The sequence below is a fragment of the Solea solea genome, chromosome 11, assembly GCF_958295425.1.
Source record: "Solea solea chromosome 11, fSolSol10.1, whole genome shotgun sequence".
Taxonomy (NCBI): Eukaryota; Metazoa; Chordata; class Actinopteri; order Pleuronectiformes; family Soleidae; genus Solea; species Solea solea.
Window position 1 is genome coordinate 21733966 of NC_081144.1, and position 17705 is coordinate 21751670.

Genomic DNA, 17705 nt, shown 5'->3' on the forward strand with positions numbered 1-17705 from the left:
TTCACATGCTGCTGCACTGGAAATGATGATGCAGGAATTTGCATAGCTGAAAGTTAAGAAGAAAATGAGTGTGTTGCCACCAATCCAGTCAAAGCTGAAAGGGTGAAGTCGAGGTTGAAACATACATCCATTGCAGACATTTGACCCGGGATTGAATGCAGATTAAACACATTCCCACTGGTCAAAACCTGATTTTTAAACTGGGGGAAGCTGCTAAGAAGCTGCTTTTTGCTGCTTTTTTTCACCCCTGCATGACCCACGTGAAACAAACAAGACATGGTTAAAAAAAAACACACACACAAAAAAAAAAAGTATAACTGTCAGCAATAATGTTAAGGTCGTTGCTATTTGTAAACTACTTTGTTTAGATTATCCGATTGATGAAATAAATCCTTCTGCGTGCGGTTCTAGGTTGTACAAAGTGGGCATTGCTACAAACATCAATGCAAACTGCCGTTTACAGCAGGGAGATGGTTCTGAGTTTTAGAATTGCGCGTGACGCTGGCAAAAGGTAGAGGAGACGAGGAAGAAAATGTCGCGTTCAACCACTGAAGCTGATAGAGTCACTGTAACACATTCCCACCGGTCAAAAAAACACATGATTAAATTGTCTTTTTAACCAGTTGGAATGGATTTGTACACTCTTGCTTCACATCTTTTCCTCTCTATCCTTTCAGCTTTATCCCATTTAGTGAGTGATAGACGGTGTTCCTGTTTTTTTTCTGCTGGGAATCTATTCCCTCTCTGTGTCCCCCTGCCAGGCTGCCAGAGTGTTGAATTAGCATTTGATCGAGCCTGAAAGGGCCACGGAAGCGGTGGAGGACACTGGGCCAGAGCCGGGGAACGAGTGGGAATGGGGGGTTGGGAATTGCTGGCTTTAAAAGAGAGAGAGAGAAAGAGGTTTATGGGTAGAGAGGTAAAAAAAAGGGGGGTGGGGGGGTGGGGGTCAAATTGAGTTTGGGAAAGACTGCTGCTGAAAGAATTTGCATATTCCTGGGGCTCTTTCGGTACACTAGAAAAGGGGCGGGGGTATGGACATGGGGGAAGGGGAGGTGCTGGGAGTTTTAGCGTTTTAAGTTGCATGTTTGTTCATTTTCTTCTTTTCGTGCATGCAAGAGGCATAAACTGCATTTTTGTATTCTTTTTTTCTTCCTGTTGTTGTTGTTGTTTTGTGCTGTTTGGTGTTGTGTCGCCCAGGATCCTTAGTGCGTAGTCTCTTCCCCTCTCCTTTGCTGTGCACAGGTAACCCTAACGATCAGGACGAGAGCCGCGGCGGCATCCTCCGGCCGTACCCCGCGCGTGACAATGCTCCATCCTGTGGTTTGAACAATGCGGCCATTGCCACGGCGGACAGTGGGCAGCAGACGCTCGCAGAGCCGCAGGTCTCTCCTGAAGACCCGCTGGGACCTCTGCCGGAAAACTGGGAGATGGCCTACACGGAGAACGGAGAACTTTACTTCATAGAGTATGTATCAACAACCTGCAACACATAACTGTTTTAATCTCCTGTACACACACACACACACACATATATAATCTTAGTACTGTCTGTGTAAGCATTTCTCACTGTAGTTTAGGGCTGGGCAATATATCGATATTATATCACAATCATGACAAGATATCTGCTTTGAATTTGGACATCTGCTAAGGCTGAAATCAAAATTTAAAATAATGCAATTGGCAAAATCACATTAATTTTCCATTCTGGATTGTTCTATGTTGTATATACCTTTTAACTTGTGTTTTTTTGCCATATTTCAGTGCATCCGTCTTGTTTCCAATCTATGGCTTTACTTCATCATTCAGTGCTAATATTGTCATTTTGCGGTATCATTTTGAAATGTCAAATATTATGACATTTATCATAAGATCAATAATGCATGTAATTGGCATATTGGAAAACTCAGTTTACAACTCTTTTTACATTTGAAGCCACATTTCTTGTGCTAGAGCAGCTTTGTTTCTCGCACGTGTAAATGTAATTTTATTAAAGGGGATAAATATTGAAATATATACAGCCATTGAAAACATAAGCATGAGCGTCGTTCAAATAGGTTCAAATATTTAACCTACATGGTCCCTTTTTTGACTTGTCAGCAACAGTTTGAAAGGGGAAACAGCAGCAGAGTGACAGAAGCAGAATATTATCACAGGATGAGAGGAAACGACGAGGTGGCAACAGAATATCCACAAATAAATCAGGGGGGGGGTATTGTTAACTAATCTTGTCTAAGTTTACAAAACAAAACATTAAAAGCCAAAGAAATGCATCAGATATCACCTAAGATTAAAAGCAACAGCGCGATCTGAACAATTGTAGTTGTGATTTTTCACAACTTTTTTTAAAGATACTGCAATTCTAATTTCCTTTGGGATAGATTTGTTTGAATCAAGTTTCAGTTTGATATTAACAGTGTATAACAGATATAAAATGTGATGAAGCATTATCACATGTCATGATAAAAACGAAGATATGAACATGAGTTTTACGGTTTTACATATTGCCCAGCCCTACCTTCCATTGCTCATACCACAGCTGGTGTTTTGTGTATTTTACCTGCACTATAATCCCTTTTGTTCGTCCAAGTGGCTTGTCTCCCCCCCCACCCCCACCCCCGATTTGGTTTTTAGGCCTCCCCAAGCCAACCTGCCCAACCCCCTGGCTGCCACTGCTTTCCTGTTAATCCCTGCATGTCCCGATCTCTAAAGGAGATCACATCCTGATCACCTGACTACCTCCACCTCTCTGTCCTCTCTGCAGCACGGCAAAGACACACCACCCGGACATGGCTGTGTATTTTCAGAGCTTGTATGTTCATTTCTGCTATCACTGAATTACACTGCATTCTTGTTTAACAATAGAGAAAGAAAGTGCGCTTGCTTGTGTTTGTTTTTGTTGTTTTCTTTTTTAACGTCTGTGTGTTGATGTCCCGCCTGTGTCACTCTGCTTTTCTCATTCCTCCTTTGCAGCACGTGCCCCCTGCCCTCTGTAAACTTGCTGATGCACTTCACTTTCTCATTGTTGTTGTGTGTTGCTCTCGCGTGTCGGCCTGTGTTGAATTACTCCGTTTGTCTCGTTTGTCTCCTCTCAGCCACAACACAAAGACCACGTCATGGATGGACCCGCGGTGTCGAGACAAAGCATCCCGGCCTCTGGAAGAGTGCGATGACGATGGTAAGCCGCGACACGCCGTTGACCCACGATTGTGTGCGTTCACACTTCTGTGTAGGGGTTTAGGGGACAGGAGGTTGGTGATTGAGCTCACACATGGGACTCCTGGTTGTGGATTGAGGCCACATCCATACTGCTATGTTTTCATTTAAAAACACATACAGTCTGCTGCCTTTACACCGGCCTCCTACATTAACTAGGCACATTGTAGAAGAGTTTGAAGCTCCAGGGCAAAAACTGACAATCTGCATTCACTTCCTGACTGGTTGTTTATGGCCACATCTGGAAAAGCTCCTTCATTTGTTTCAGTTTCACCTTCGTCAAAGGTTTCTTAAAAGAAGTCACTTTTCAACTCAACTCAAAGTTTATTGATAGAGCACCGATATAGAGCACAGTAAAACACAGCAAAGAAGCAAAAAACAGCAACAAAAAGTCCAAAAGTTAAACGTGATGGAGTAAAAGTAGGTTTTTAAAGACGATTTAAAATGCTCAACAGTCTGGACGCCTCTAATGTGCCAGGGCGTTCCAGAGCCGAGGAGCTGCCACTGCAAAGGCTCCGTCACCTCTGGTCTGAAGCTTTGTTTTTGAGATGTCTAACAGCAGCTGACTAGCCCGACTTAAGCACTCTGACTGGGCTGTGTAGGTGCAGCAGTTCAGCCAGATATTGAGGTACCAGCCCATTTATTGATTTCAAAACAATGAAGAGAATTTTAAAATCATTCCTTAAACTAGAACTAGAACTGGTAGCCAATGGAGTGAGGCCACTATCGGTGTGATGTGCTCACGCTTGCGCTTCCATTTGCAGACGAGACATCAGTGTTTCATCGATGCTGAAGTATAGAGAGAGTTGCTAGGTGATAAAAACGTGGATTACCCTCTCCAGATCTCTTTGGGGGGGGGGTGGATGTAGCCTTTGAACTTTGCTAAAAATTCTGAGTTTGTAAAAACTATTCCTGATTACAGACTTCACTTGTTTGTCAAATTTAAAAGCATTGTCAAAGGTCACACCAAAGTTTTTTACTGATGACTAGACGTTAGGAAACCATTGTTGTGTCTCGTTAGAAGCACCTTCTTGTCTGCTCCAGCACGTGCAGTGAACCTGAATGGTACGTACACGTATATGCTGTGCATTTTTAAAACGTTTAAAGTGTGGACGCAGATCGTTTATCTGAAAAACATGACAATATGGATGTAGTCCGCACGGTGACATATTTTCGTAGTATATTTCTAAATAGTGTATTTGTTTTTTATCAGATGTGGTGTGTGTGTGTGTCTTACATTTGGGATTTAATGTAGACTTTATTTTTCTCAGCTTGAGGTAGAACTCCCAAATGACATTTGACAAAAATTCAAATTCCAGAACGAAAAAATTTGCAAAATTGCACCATCAAGTGGTGAAATGTAAAAGGGACACACTGGCTTTGAACGGAAGTTTAAATGCTTTCTTCAGATGTTTCAGTGTCTGTTCTGTGACTAAGGGGTTTCTATTTGCTTTTTCCCCCCTGGTCACTCTTGATTCCTCCATCACCCAAACCACCTCTCTTCCATTATCCATCCTTTTTCTACTCCATCCCTATTTTCATCTTGCTTTCACCTTGGAGAAGAAGGGATACATACAGAAGAACTGGAGAGTGATTTAGGTAAGATTACGACGATTATTCTGTGGTTCTTTTTTTTAAAGACTTGCAGATAATCTCTTAAAAGGTATTTTGATAAAAACCAAATGAAAAAATACTTTTATTATGTCCTTTCAAGGAACTGTTGGGAAAAATTAAATTTTGTAATGGATTTTTTTCCCTGCAGAAGTCATGTAGTCAAATGATTTGTGTTAAGAAGTGGTAACTAAAGCCATGTGGAACTGATCATCTTAAATTATGTCTTTGTTATGTCAAATGTGACACTAATAGTTTTTGGCAGCTGATTATATTACGTGTCTCGCTCCGCTCTCCAAATCTCTCCCTGTAGTATTTCCACCAGCGTTAAGCAGCCACATGTTTGACCGTGGAATACACCGCGTGTGGTTTAGTAGTGACGTTGTATGCAGTGAAGCGTCGCTGTGTCTATAATTCTATGATCCATACCCAAAAGGTTTGGCTTTTCAGGGATTTATTTCCTTTTGATGTGTCAATCAAGATATTCTACATCTTCACCGGGCTGTAACGTGACTAGCAGGAGTGCAGTCTCAAATTAATTCACAAAAACACACCTGGAATAGGTTTTGCTGACGCTGATAGATGTAAGAAGATGAAGCTTCCCTTTTTTTCTTCACGGCCAGTTCTTGTCCCATATACAGGTAGAACAAACAACCCTGTACTGGAATCAGCCGTCAGCGGTCTTTCGAACAAGCACGTGAATGTCTGGACTTGCGTCTTTTACTGTTGTCGGCCGCTCAGATGCAGACACTCTGCTGCGGTTATTGATCGTGAAACCCGGTCTCGTATGATAATGTTTACTGGACATAGGAGGTGCCTACAGTAACACAAGGAGGTAATGTCTTTGTTCAAAATCAAATACAGTGAAGTGGAAAACTGAGATGGCAACGTCTTAATGGGAAGGTGTCAGTTTTAGAGGCTCTGTCTGGTTGTTGTTTCCCAGTGGTTGGGTGTGCGTGCGTCTGTGTGTCATTATTTAGCAGAAGAATAACATTATGTAGACTATTGTCGACCCATTAGAAGCTGTTCTGTTCACACCTGGTATTAACATCCATCGTCAGTGATCCGGTTGTAAGTGAATAGCACGTACAAATACAGCTGTTTACACCTGGCATTGATATGCGTCCTGGATGCATCTCCTGTGAATGCAATGCTTTAACATTCCTGTACCAAAACCCAACTGTTAACTGTTACCATCATGGAAACACAGCATTAGATCACCCAAGACAGATGTCAACACCAGGTCTGAGGTGGATCACACTTGCTGTAAGATACTTGGTCTGAATGGTGGAGCACAAATGGAGAGCGTTTAGTACGGCTGTTCGAGCATATTATTGACACGCAATCTGGATGCATCTCCTATGACCACATGAAATCAGATTTGGCCTTCACCTGCCCTGTATTTCATACTCAGGTGCCATGTCTGCTTGCAAGAACACATGTCAGAGTGTTTGTGTGCGTCAGTGTGTGGGTGAGGCGATGTACCCCAATCCCACTGGTAAAAAAAAAACAAGATTTAATCACCCTCTGTCTATTAGCATAGCTGTTAGCATTGATTTTTGTTGTGAATTTTTATTTTTTTTTACAAATTGGGATCACACTCCGGTCACACACATGAAATAAGAGTGAGACACGTGAGTGGCTACAAAGTCTGATTGATTATACGATGAACGGATGACCTTTAATGCATTCTAAGGGTGGATTTGTTCAAGAATGTGGCCCATGTGTCTCCAAACTAACTCCCACGGTGGTTTTTGTGATTAGATACTAGTTCACTCAGCACAGAAGTTAATACTTGGTCTGAACTGGGTCTGAATGTTGGCCAAGGTGAATCCTGCCTGTCACTGAATGTCAGCTGTGGGACTGGCTGCAACCCTCACAATTAAGCAGTATAGCATGGCTGGATCAACAGAGACTCTAAGACTTTAAAGGAATACTTTACCTATTTGCATTTAGCTTTGTATTACTAGGGGTAGTATTTTGGAAAAATTGTACTCCCCAAACTCAGTTTCCCCTGATTCGAGAAATATCTTACCAGGATGCAAACAGTGTCCGCCATCTTTGCTAACAGTTACGCTAACAGGACCAAAGTTGAGTGTTAGCGTAACTGTTAGCAAAGATGGCGGACACTGTTTACATTCTGGGAATGAGGTCCGGTCCCCCCTACGAGTGTGGAATTAGCGTTGCAGTTTCAAGCCTCGGACCAAGTCCTGGACCAAGTGTCACTGGTGGGCATGTGACAAAAAAAGAAAAAAAGATATTTCAACTCAGGGAAAACAGAGGTTGGGAAGGATATTTAAAAAAAAAATGCTACCCCTATTCTAATAATACAGAGCTAAATGCAAATCGGTGAAGTATTCCTTGAATGTGGAAACTGCATTGCTATAACAAGAGATATAATGTATGTTCTGTAGGTGTAGTTTTACTACCGTATGTATTTACCTTCTCTACTCTGCTACTGACTGAGGTGCAAAGTGTTTTATTCTGTGTGTCTTCTGTATTTCAGAGCTGCCTCCAGGATGGGAGAGAATAGACGACCCAGTGTACGGAGTTTATTATGTAGAGTAAGTTAATCACCTTATTGATTCATGTAAATACAAAAAAGAACAGGGTTTCTCCAAGTTTGCAAATCTCCCGTTTCTCCTTCATTTACCTGCATTTAGACTTCATTGTTTCTCCCTCTCGTCTGTCTCAGTCATATAAACAGGAAGACGCAGTACGAGAACCCAGTGGTGGAGGCGCGGCGTCGGAAAATCCTGGAGCAGCAGCAGCCGCCGCAGCCGCAGCCTCCAGAAGGTGAGCGGTATATTCGAGGTTCGTTTCCTGCCCTGACACGGCACCATTTCTTTCTTTCTTCATGTCTGTGATTGTCACGTCTTTCTAGTTTGTCAAGTGCTCCCCCAGGATTGGGCCAGACTGTTGCTTTCTTTTTTCTTGTTTTCTTTCCTGTTGCAACGTTTTGAATATACTCTTAAAGTTAAATTCTTCATTCTCATAACAAACTAAAGTTTGATAAGAAAAAAAAAAAAAAATGAAGCTGGCCCAAGCCCTGGTGTTGTCTTTATTGTTTCGGTTATCATTTATGTGGTTTAAAATCATAAATGCTTTGTATCATTTTGTATTTAACCATATGATTAGCTTTACTGAGTCCGAGAGAGTTTATCGGAATGTGCAAATTGTGATTTATGTATAAGAAAACATGTATATGGTGAAAACAGGTGCATACTAGTCTGGAAGTTACGTTATTGTAGATGTGCCAGGCAATTTTGCTGCAGCTGACTTTATTTCATCATCTAACACACAGCTGAAGGAGGCCATTACAGTAAGTTACTTTAAGATTCTTAATGTTAGACTGATGTAATTTATGTTAAAAAAAAAGAAGGAACATTCACACTCATCTCAACTCATTTGAATCTCAACACACAATATATAATAATAATAATAATTTGACAGATTGTGGACAAATCACCATCAAATAACTTCTGACATGGTTATTATACCTTTCACGACTTATTTAACAGTTACAACATTTTCTTCAGTGTACAGTAATCCAGTAATAGTTGTCATGTCATGGATACTATATGTATAAGCAGAACTGAGGACCCAAATGCAGGCTTACTGTGGCAAAAAAACATCTGTGTCCAGGAAACACAAGGAGGCAAAAGATGTGAACCAAAGCAAACTGGGAGCTTAAGACTTAAAGTTTATACACAAGGAAGTTGAGGTAAATTGAAAGTAGGTGAAACACATCAGGGCAGGGAGAGGCAGAAATAAGCAACAAAGTAAAACAGGAAACAGGTTTTTCAGTGGCTTTGTTTTATTTTCTTGTGTCAAAGTCCAGAAATGCAGAAAATAATATCAAAAATCCAAACTGGAGAAAACCAAACATTGACAGATATTGCAAACAGGATATCTTAATGCCTAATTTAGCATATTCAACAAAAATTAGAAAAAATTGAGATTTATAATTCACAGAAACCAGGAACATGGTGTACCACACATGTTTTAGAAACTCCAAATTGTGACAATTTGTAATTCTAAAACTTGATAATCCATCAAACTGAAGCCTAATATTAAATGAATACTTGGTCCTGTTAGTGTAACTGTTAGCAAAGATGGCGGACACTGTTTACATTCTGGGAATGAGGTCCCGTCCCCCTACGAGTGGCAATAAAAAGTGCGGAATTAGCGTTGCAGTTTCAAACCTCAGACCAAGGCTTGGACCAAGTGTCACTGGTGGTTACGTAACAAAAAATAGAATTAAGATATTGTATAATTACTATTCTAGTAATACAAAGCTAAACGCAAATCAGTGAGGTATTCCCTTAATAATAATGGAAGCCCTGCCAAAATGAAAGAACTTTCCTCATATTGCATTATCAATAGTATGTAGTCAGTGCGCCATATAAAAATAAAAATAATAGGAGTAGAAGCTGATCACAACAGAGGCATACAACTGAATCAGATGGGGAATATGTACAGTGTGTGCTTAAAGCTATGTGTGTACTTGTGTTGCCGTTATGTCCATGTGTGTGCATGTATGTGGCATGACAATACACCTGTGTGTTGCATGTGTGTGTGGATTAAAGTGTGTACGTAGTGTCAGGAGTTGTGTTTGTGTCTGTACAGAGTGGATAGAGGAGCACTCCTCAGCAGCAGCTCCTCTGGCAAACTACGCTCCCAACCACCTGGAGACCTACAGGGACCCACAGGTCCCACCTGCTCTACCTCCCGGCCCTGCAGGAGTCAAACGTAAATGTTTATGCTCGTGAACACTTTATATACATATGTATATATATATATATATGTATATATATATATATATACACACATACAAATACATGTATGTTATTCTGTGACTTTTATCTTTGGAACCTTTGTTCGGATTTACTTGTGTGACACAAACCTATCTAACGATGCAGCAGTAGACAAGCAGCTCCTGTGACCCAGCAAACTGAAAATGCCCATTTCAAAGACTGTTCAGTCTTATTGTGCAATAAACTAGCAAACATATACTTTAGACATATTTTATTAGGTAGGCCAGTGGCTTTTTTTAGGCCAAGTGGCAAAAATCCTTGTGTCCCTACTGGCAGTCATGTTGTCAGTGTAGTATCTGCTAGTCTCATGCATGTTCTAGACAGAAAGAAATATGAAATATTCCTTTAGTAGATGCAGAAGTGACAGATGAATGGATGCAGACCACACATGTTCATATGTATAAACATACACATCAAAATACTGTGACCTACTGTGATGTTTGAAGTGTTAAATCTCTGCCTCCCTATCCTGATCTAAGAGTCCATGTAGATGGAACAAGGATAACAGTTTTTTTTTTGTCTTTGATGATCTGCAGGAGGGAAGCCTTTCTTCACAAGAAACCCAGCGGAGCTGAAAGGAACCTTCATCAACACACAGCTGAAGAAGAGTCGCCGCGGCTTCGGCTTCACTGTGGTCGGAGGCGACGAGCCAGACGAGTTTCTGCAGATCAAAAGTTTGGTGCTGGATGGGCCTGCGGCTGTGGATGGCAAGATGGAGACAGGTGCAGTACCCAACCACCATCCGCAGGGGGCACTGTTACATATTCAACAACATACACTACACTGTTGTTACAGTGCATCCATCCATTTTGTCTGAAATTTCATCAGTGCACAACAGTAGGCTGATGCCAAATAACAACAACAGGGTCACATTACAACTTTACATAGCTGCTGATTGTTGTGCAAACAACAGAATCTATAACAGTGTTTTGTTTTGTTTGTTTCAGGTGATGTGATAGTCAGTGTGAATGACACTATAGTGCTGGGATACACCCATGCTCAGGTGGTGAAGATCTTCCAATCCATCCCAATTGGCTCCATGGTGGACCTGGCTTTATGCCGTGGATATCCTCTACCCTTTGACCCCGATGACCCTAACACAAGCCTGGTGACCTCAGTGGCAATCCTGGACAAGGAGCCCATCATCGTCAACGGTCAGGAGACATTTGATTCACCCAGGAACCAGGCAGGACCTGATAACGGCATGAGGGAGGCACGGCCACACAGCCCGTCCTCTGAGGTTGCGTCGAACGGTTCGCACGGTTACTCCAGCGACGTGGTCAACCTGGCGTCTTCCATAGCCACCCAGCCCGAACTGATCACCATCCACATGGAGAAGGGAGACAAAGGATTCGGCTTCACCATTGCTGACAGCCTGACGGGCGGAGGGCAGAGGGTCAAGCAGATAGTGGACTATCCGCGGTGCCGTGGCCTCAAAGAGGGGGACATTCTGATGGAGGTGAACAAGAGGAATGTCCAAAATATGAGCCACAACCAGGTGGTGGACCTGCTGAGCAAATGTCCAAGAGGCAGTGAGGTCACCATGCTTGTTCAAAGAGGTATGTTTTCCATTTTTAAGTCAGCAGGGACGGATAAATACATTCAAAAAGTCAATGTTTCGGCATGATAGGGTGGGAGTGAATAACACAAAAGAATGCAGTGACAGTGGCTGCGATAGCTGGCACAGAACGAGTGACATAATGCGAGAGCAGGAGAGAAAACTGATGGAGAGTGGGTGGCAGGGTGAAAATGCTCAAAGTTGGATGGGATGAAATGAGGAGAGGTAAAGAGATGATAAGCTGAGTTAGCATGCCGGAGGATGAGTGTGGGAAGGAGTGGGAGGATGAGTATAAAGAGGCGAGATGGATGGAGGAGCGAGGAGGGGAGGAGGAGCACATTAGGTCAGGGACTCGTATACAGTATGAATACAGATGGATCTCTGTCAGTCTTCATGTCTGATGTTTGATGCATTTTTGTTAATTTTGATCACAGTATTGCACATACTGTATATTAGGCATGGACCACTATGAGACTCATAAATGATGTCTTTAAACAAAACTATCACATGTTCACAGTATTACAGCAACAGAAGCAGTATGTGTTTTTAGAAATAAATCATGTAATATATTGTTGAATTATGTTTAAGCGACTAAAACCACGAAGAACAATGCTATAATGATGTGTCTGTTGATGCACACATACTTGACACACAGGTTTGTGCATCTATTCTAGGACTGCATTGACTTCTGTTCATTTGAACAGATTAAAGGCCTGTGCATACTGTGCAAGGACAGAGAAATGTGTTCTCTCTCCCAGGGCTGCGAGAAAGAAATTACGTCAATATTTTCCCTCAGCCCTAGTTTGGGGGTTCTTGAAGTATGTACAGGCCTTTTGCCCTAAACCTTTCCACCTCAGAAATGAGGTTCTGCCTCATTAGGACCAGGTGTTGGTCTCCTTGAGGACTAATGGTCTTGACAAAGTCAGTGTTTATGCAAGAAAAGGTTCCTAAAGAGATAATAAACACAAATACACACACACATTATTTTCTTTTTAATTAAATGTCGTAATATTTTCATAAGGGGCAAACTAGCTGATGTTGGCATACCTATGTCAGGAGCATGGCGTTTGTTGCTAGAGTCGGCTATCAGAGGTTAGCAGAACAGTGTAGCAAGAGATGCTAATGTTGCTAAAGTGATTGGGATGTGACGTCTGCTGTGTTCGCCTTGGTGAATGCACTTTGTTCAACAAAAAAAACACAATCAACGGGAGAGGAAACCTTGTTCTGTGTAGTTTTTGAGCTAAACGCATTAAACGTAGTTTCATTAGCTAGCTTCTGTGATGGAATATGAACCATGTTAGCCTATATTGTTTATTTCCCCCAATGCTAGATATGCTAACTCTCGGAGCTGGTTGCAAACATTAATTTCAAGACAAGGTTCCTTTGAATTTGGTAAAAGACTGATGGGTAGTGCTTCTGTAGATGCTCCACCATGTAACTCTACACTGCAACCTGAGCGATGTTTGTGCTTGAAACCAGAAACCAGTCCATGTCTAGCATTAGGGCAGACATACAACTACACTATAATACAGTTTTGTCCGTGATAACAATGGTATGATGATAGATAGATAGATAGATAGATAGATAGATAGATAGATAGATAGATAGATAGATAGATAGATAGATAGATACTTTATTCATCTCACAGAGAAATTCACATTTTTTTTTTTGATGATACAGTGATGATACAGTGATTCTGAGATACACTATTCATTGCAAGACGATTTAATTTATGATATCTTGTGATGTATGCGTACACGAAAAAGTATTTAAAAACTGGCAATGGAGATCCGAGAACAATACCATGTAAAGTGCACATTTTTAAAACCATACATTGGCAACACAACAAATTTCTGGATGTTGAAGAAAAAATAGGACCAGAACTATATGCTTCTCTTGAATATTTTCACCCCATCATATCACATAAATGCATAGTTGAATGTCTATGCGATGTGCCTTGAGATAATGTATCTTGAGCTATACAAATGAATTTAATATTTTGACTATTCAGAATGAAAACATGTTTTATCTTTCAGCTTTTCTGTCACATTGACTGCAGCCAGTTATTTGTTAGACCATAGATCTTATGGCATTGGAAGTTATGATGCGTTCCAGTGCAACTCCAAAAAGGAGGACAACTGAGCATCTGGCTGGAGGCTGTGCCGGATACAGGACAGGGTATTTAAAATCTGGACGTATGGCCACCCTATTTAGCATCTAGTACCCTTGGATTTCTGTATATTCTGTTGGTTTTAATGTGCTGTTGTAGCCGCACAGTATTATTGTCATATAATGGTGCAGGTTGCTTTGTCTGGATTCTCACTACTACAGCGTGTCATTCATGTCCTGACACAAATAAATGTTCTTTCTTGTGGTAATATCCAAACAGAACAAATTGTTTACCCCGCAAGCAGAGTTTCCACGCAGACACTGCAGGATATTCTACATCTCTTATTAGTGTTGCGTCTTTATTGTTGTTAAGTTGCTGCCCTCGCTTGAACATCAATTATATTCTCTAATGAGTTGACCTTGTGCACTGTTGCTGGAATGACACTGCTGTATTGTGCTAAATGTCAGCATCATTATGGGCCCTGTGCATGTGAGTGACTGAATATAAACGCTGAAATAAATTAAATTAATGCTGTTCTACCAAATATTTTCATCCATCAAAGGAAAAGCTCAGAGGCATGCAATATACATGCGATGTTTAGGAGCCACGCAAGAATTATGGCAAATAAAATAGTAAACTGTGAGGCTGTCAAGTTGTTGCTATACAACTGTTAAGAAAAAAAGACTAGATGTGCTCTCAGGGGACATGATGCAGTCCCCTGGCACAGTGTTTCCTTTCAGCAGATACAGTAGCTGTCCCTGTGCCATTTTGCTGAGAATTGTAGACAATAATCCATCATTTATAAAGACAGTTCTTTTAACCCCCCATTGTTCTCAGCTCAATGTATCAGTTGGTGTGGTGTGGAACACATTCAGCTGTCAGATTGGTTGCGATTACTCTACCTGATTCTTACTCCTATGATGTATTTCTGCTGTACAGTTATGCATTTTATGCATTTTCTCACTTGTGCAGAAGGAATATGATGCGTTCCATCTCTCTCTCTCTCTCTCTCTCTCTCTCTCTTCCACGCTCTCTCTCTCTCTCTCTATGCCCAGCTGTGGTGCACAGCCAGAATAGCTGATCACAGATGGAGGACAGTCATTTTGATATTAGGATCAGTTTTGGGGGTTGGATTAATTCCAAACGTCAGATCAAAGACCAAAGAATAAGTGAAGCAAAACTGAAAGTTTGAGCAACTTTTCAGCAGCAGCGTTTGGCGACAGTTGAGAGTTTGGTCCCAGATGCAGATTCAAAGTGACTATAGAATCTTAAATAAGGCTTCATGCTGCACATATTTAAGGAGTTTGTTTTTTTGCACATGGCTGTGCATGTGCAAAAATATTTAATTCCGAAAAGGTTTCATTCCGATTGGAACCTACAATTTCATCGTTTACACGGACACAAAATTAAATGATGCAAATGTGGCGCACGTACACATGCATCACAAGCGCTCTGTCACTATTTTGACATACACAGTGTTGTTTAATTCTACAGAAGAAGAAGCCGTCTCATTTCCTGCCTCTTTCCCGTCAGAGACTTTTTTGTATGTTGTTCTTTTTTTTTTTTATATATAATAATAATAATAATATGTCACATTTACGTGGATCACGTGATAGCACCAAACCAGCAAGTCATGATCAGCTGTTTATATGAACACCAATCCAAATATGCCAGCTCTCTCGTTCGGAATGAAATGTTTTTCTGAATGGGCTGTATCGGGTCAGAGTTTTTGGATTGCCGTGTTTACATGACATATTTTTATTCCGATCCCGATTACCTGTGTCCATGTGAACATAGTTACTGTTTGAGATTTAGATTGTTGGCCAGACAAACCATTCTGTGTGTAGTTTGCATGTTGGATGAGTGATGTAGATGATGGATGGACTGTTGGTTTGGATAAAACAGGTGAATTGAGCTCTGTTGGGTAAATGTGATGGGCTTTTTCCAACATTTTACTGGAAAAGGTTAAATAAATACATCATTTATGCAAATTTGTGGATTAATAAAATAGAAAGATAATCATTTACCAGAGCTTTGTACCTGGCTTTTCTGTCTCAGAATGAGGCAGTGACCTTTTATGTGATCGCTAGCAGCTATAGCTCATGGTCACTCACAACAACAGTTATAGGAGCAAAGTGGAACGAGGCAAGGCAGATAAGAGGAGAGTGCAGAGGATGACAAATGTGAGGGGAAGTAGAGGATTAAAAGAGTGAGAGTGCGATTCGCTCAACAGCTTTGGAGGTTCAGCACGAGGACAGAGCACATATGAGAGGATTGATTTAGATCAGGATCGTTGGAAGAGAGGAGGAGAAGGACCAAGGTGGACTTCTCCTGGGGGAGAAGAAGTAGTCTTAACGCTTCATCTGTGACTCATCATTCAGAGCAGTCACTTATTGTTGGAGGAAACAAAGCACAAGGTCAAACAAACAACATCACAGGGATTTGCCGCAGTGATCGTGATATTCCAGTTTAGTATACAACTTCCTGCAGCAGACGCACAGAAGTTCCATTCATACAAAATCATCTTCTTACACAAATCCAGATATTTGGGGGGTGCAGCGGTTCTCACTGGTACCCCACAGCAAAAAGGTTCATCGTGGTTTGACCAGATGTGGAATTTCTAGGTTCTCTTCTGACAATATCCCGCAGCATTTGCTTTTTTTTTTTGAACAGCAAACTCATAGTAACTTGTATTGCAACACCTTTAAATGCCCAAATAGACAGCGGGTGGTTTCCTCTTATGTCCCCCACTTGTAGAATTTTGATTGGTTGTCACCATCTCTGTTTAGATGTTTCATCTTCAAATGCACTTTTCTTACGCTGCTGTTGTCCTGTAGTAAATTCAAAATGTCTGACTGGAGCCTTTCACCAGAGCATACATTGAAAACATTGAGTGGGTTGTAAAGTTGTGTCGAGTGTCAATTATCGAACGTGTCAAAGGAGTATTGTTCGTAAAACAAAACCAGATCAACAATGAGCTCTTATTGTCTTAAGATTGTCCATTGTAAGTAATTCTTCTGCCAATCACAGCCACGCTTTTAGCCTTTTTTGACTGCCTAACAAATGGTCTCTTTAGTCTCAATCCTGTGGACGTTAAAACCAAGAAAAAGGGAGAATAGTAACATGTAATTTGTGTAGTGGAGATACACAAGACAGGGTGTAAAACAGATTGCTGCGTTAATGAGAGAAGGAGCTGCTCAAGAACCAAGTAGTGAAGAAGAATTGCTTTGTTCAAGCCATATGGCTATTTTCAAACTGTTTTCCTGGCTTCAACCCTCATCTGCAGTAAACTGAAATGTTGTAGGCAGGTGTAATGAGCAGGATTCAGACATTTAGCACTTTTGCAAGAGCAGCTCCGCTCAGTATTTGCAACGTCTTACCTTAGAAATATTGTTTTTTTTCCACTTAAAATTTCAAGATAGCATCTGGTATTCTCACACACCTTATTCTCTCCTGTAAAGGAGGCCAGGCCAGCTTTGACTCCTCCATCTTGTCTCCCCATCGTTGTTGCCATGACAATCGTGCACAGCACTCCTGTCCCCTGAGAGAGAGAGAGAGAGACAGAGAAATAGAAATAGAAGGAAAATGAAAAGTCAGAAGGGAAGGACATAAAATATAGTAGAAATGAAGGAAGGGGGATCATTTGTGCTGGTAATAGATGATGTTACAGCAGAGAGGATAACTGGATAATAGCACTTACATGTTAAAACTACATTAAGGACAAATATGTACAGGTTTGGCTCAACAAAATGTAACATTACTCATGTTATACGCCCTCGAACAATGTATATGTAAGACCTCCTGGAGGACGTGCCGCTCGCTTGCATGTGTGGGCCCTTTGAAGGTTTGTCAAGGCCACTGCTTGAATAGCATGTTGGAACATTGGGTCATTCATTGATTGTGTTACATATTCAGATTGAAAGCATTTTCTATGCTCATTTGAGACCTGTGATTATCATCCGTTTCAGGTATTGTCATTGCAAGCGGTTAGTTCAATAACTGTGATGCATTTGAGGTCTGATCGTTATTCAGATGTGATGCATGCTGCATATGGCCGTGTCCTGTTGGCAGCGTAAATGCAGCTTTTATACGGATGAGCCAGAAATGGTCAGATAGGAGTCAAAATAGCTGGATCGGATATTGGAATAAGGAAACCAACAGTCTGTAAAATGTGGGCTTTTTATTTCTTCTTTACGGGAGCAGAATATTTGCCAATGGTTGTCAACAGCTCAGTTGTTTAAAAGATGTAAAAATGTCTGTATCACACTGATTTCAGTATCAGTAGACAAGAAGAAGTAGTATCGAGCCATCACTACTGCCTACACAGCTGATGTCCTCTGGCCCTCTACAATTTTAAAATGAATCAAACATTGTTTTCAAATCTTTTTTTTTGATG

General features: G+C 41.1%; 1 protein-coding gene across 18 annotated transcripts in view; it reads left to right on the forward strand.

Annotated features, from left to right (window-relative positions):
• LOC131469025 (membrane-associated guanylate kinase, WW and PDZ domain-containing protein 1-like) overlaps positions 1–17705 on the forward strand; it is a 114507-nt gene that overhangs the window by 67067 nt on the left and 29735 nt on the right. For 3 of the 18 annotated variants that reach the window (XM_058643844.1, XM_058643827.1, XM_058643843.1), the window contains 10 exons: positions 1198–1465; positions 2762–2809; positions 3093–3175; positions 4774–4812; positions 7331–7388; positions 7520–7638; positions 8129–8146; positions 9454–9576; positions 10178–10363; positions 10589–11200. In XM_058643844.1, coding sequence (XP_058499827.1) covers positions 1198–1465; positions 2762–2809; positions 3093–3175; positions 4774–4812; positions 7331–7388; positions 7520–7638; positions 8129–8146; positions 9454–9576; positions 10178–10363; positions 10589–11200 — 1554 coding nt within the window. The remainder of the gene's footprint in view (positions 1–1197; positions 1466–2761; positions 2810–3092; positions 3176–4773; positions 4813–7330; positions 7389–7519; positions 7639–8128; positions 8147–9453; positions 9577–10177; positions 10364–10588; positions 11201–17705) is intronic. The other 15 variants (XM_058643846.1, XM_058643836.1, XM_058643828.1 and 12 more) reach the window with 14 other exon arrangements.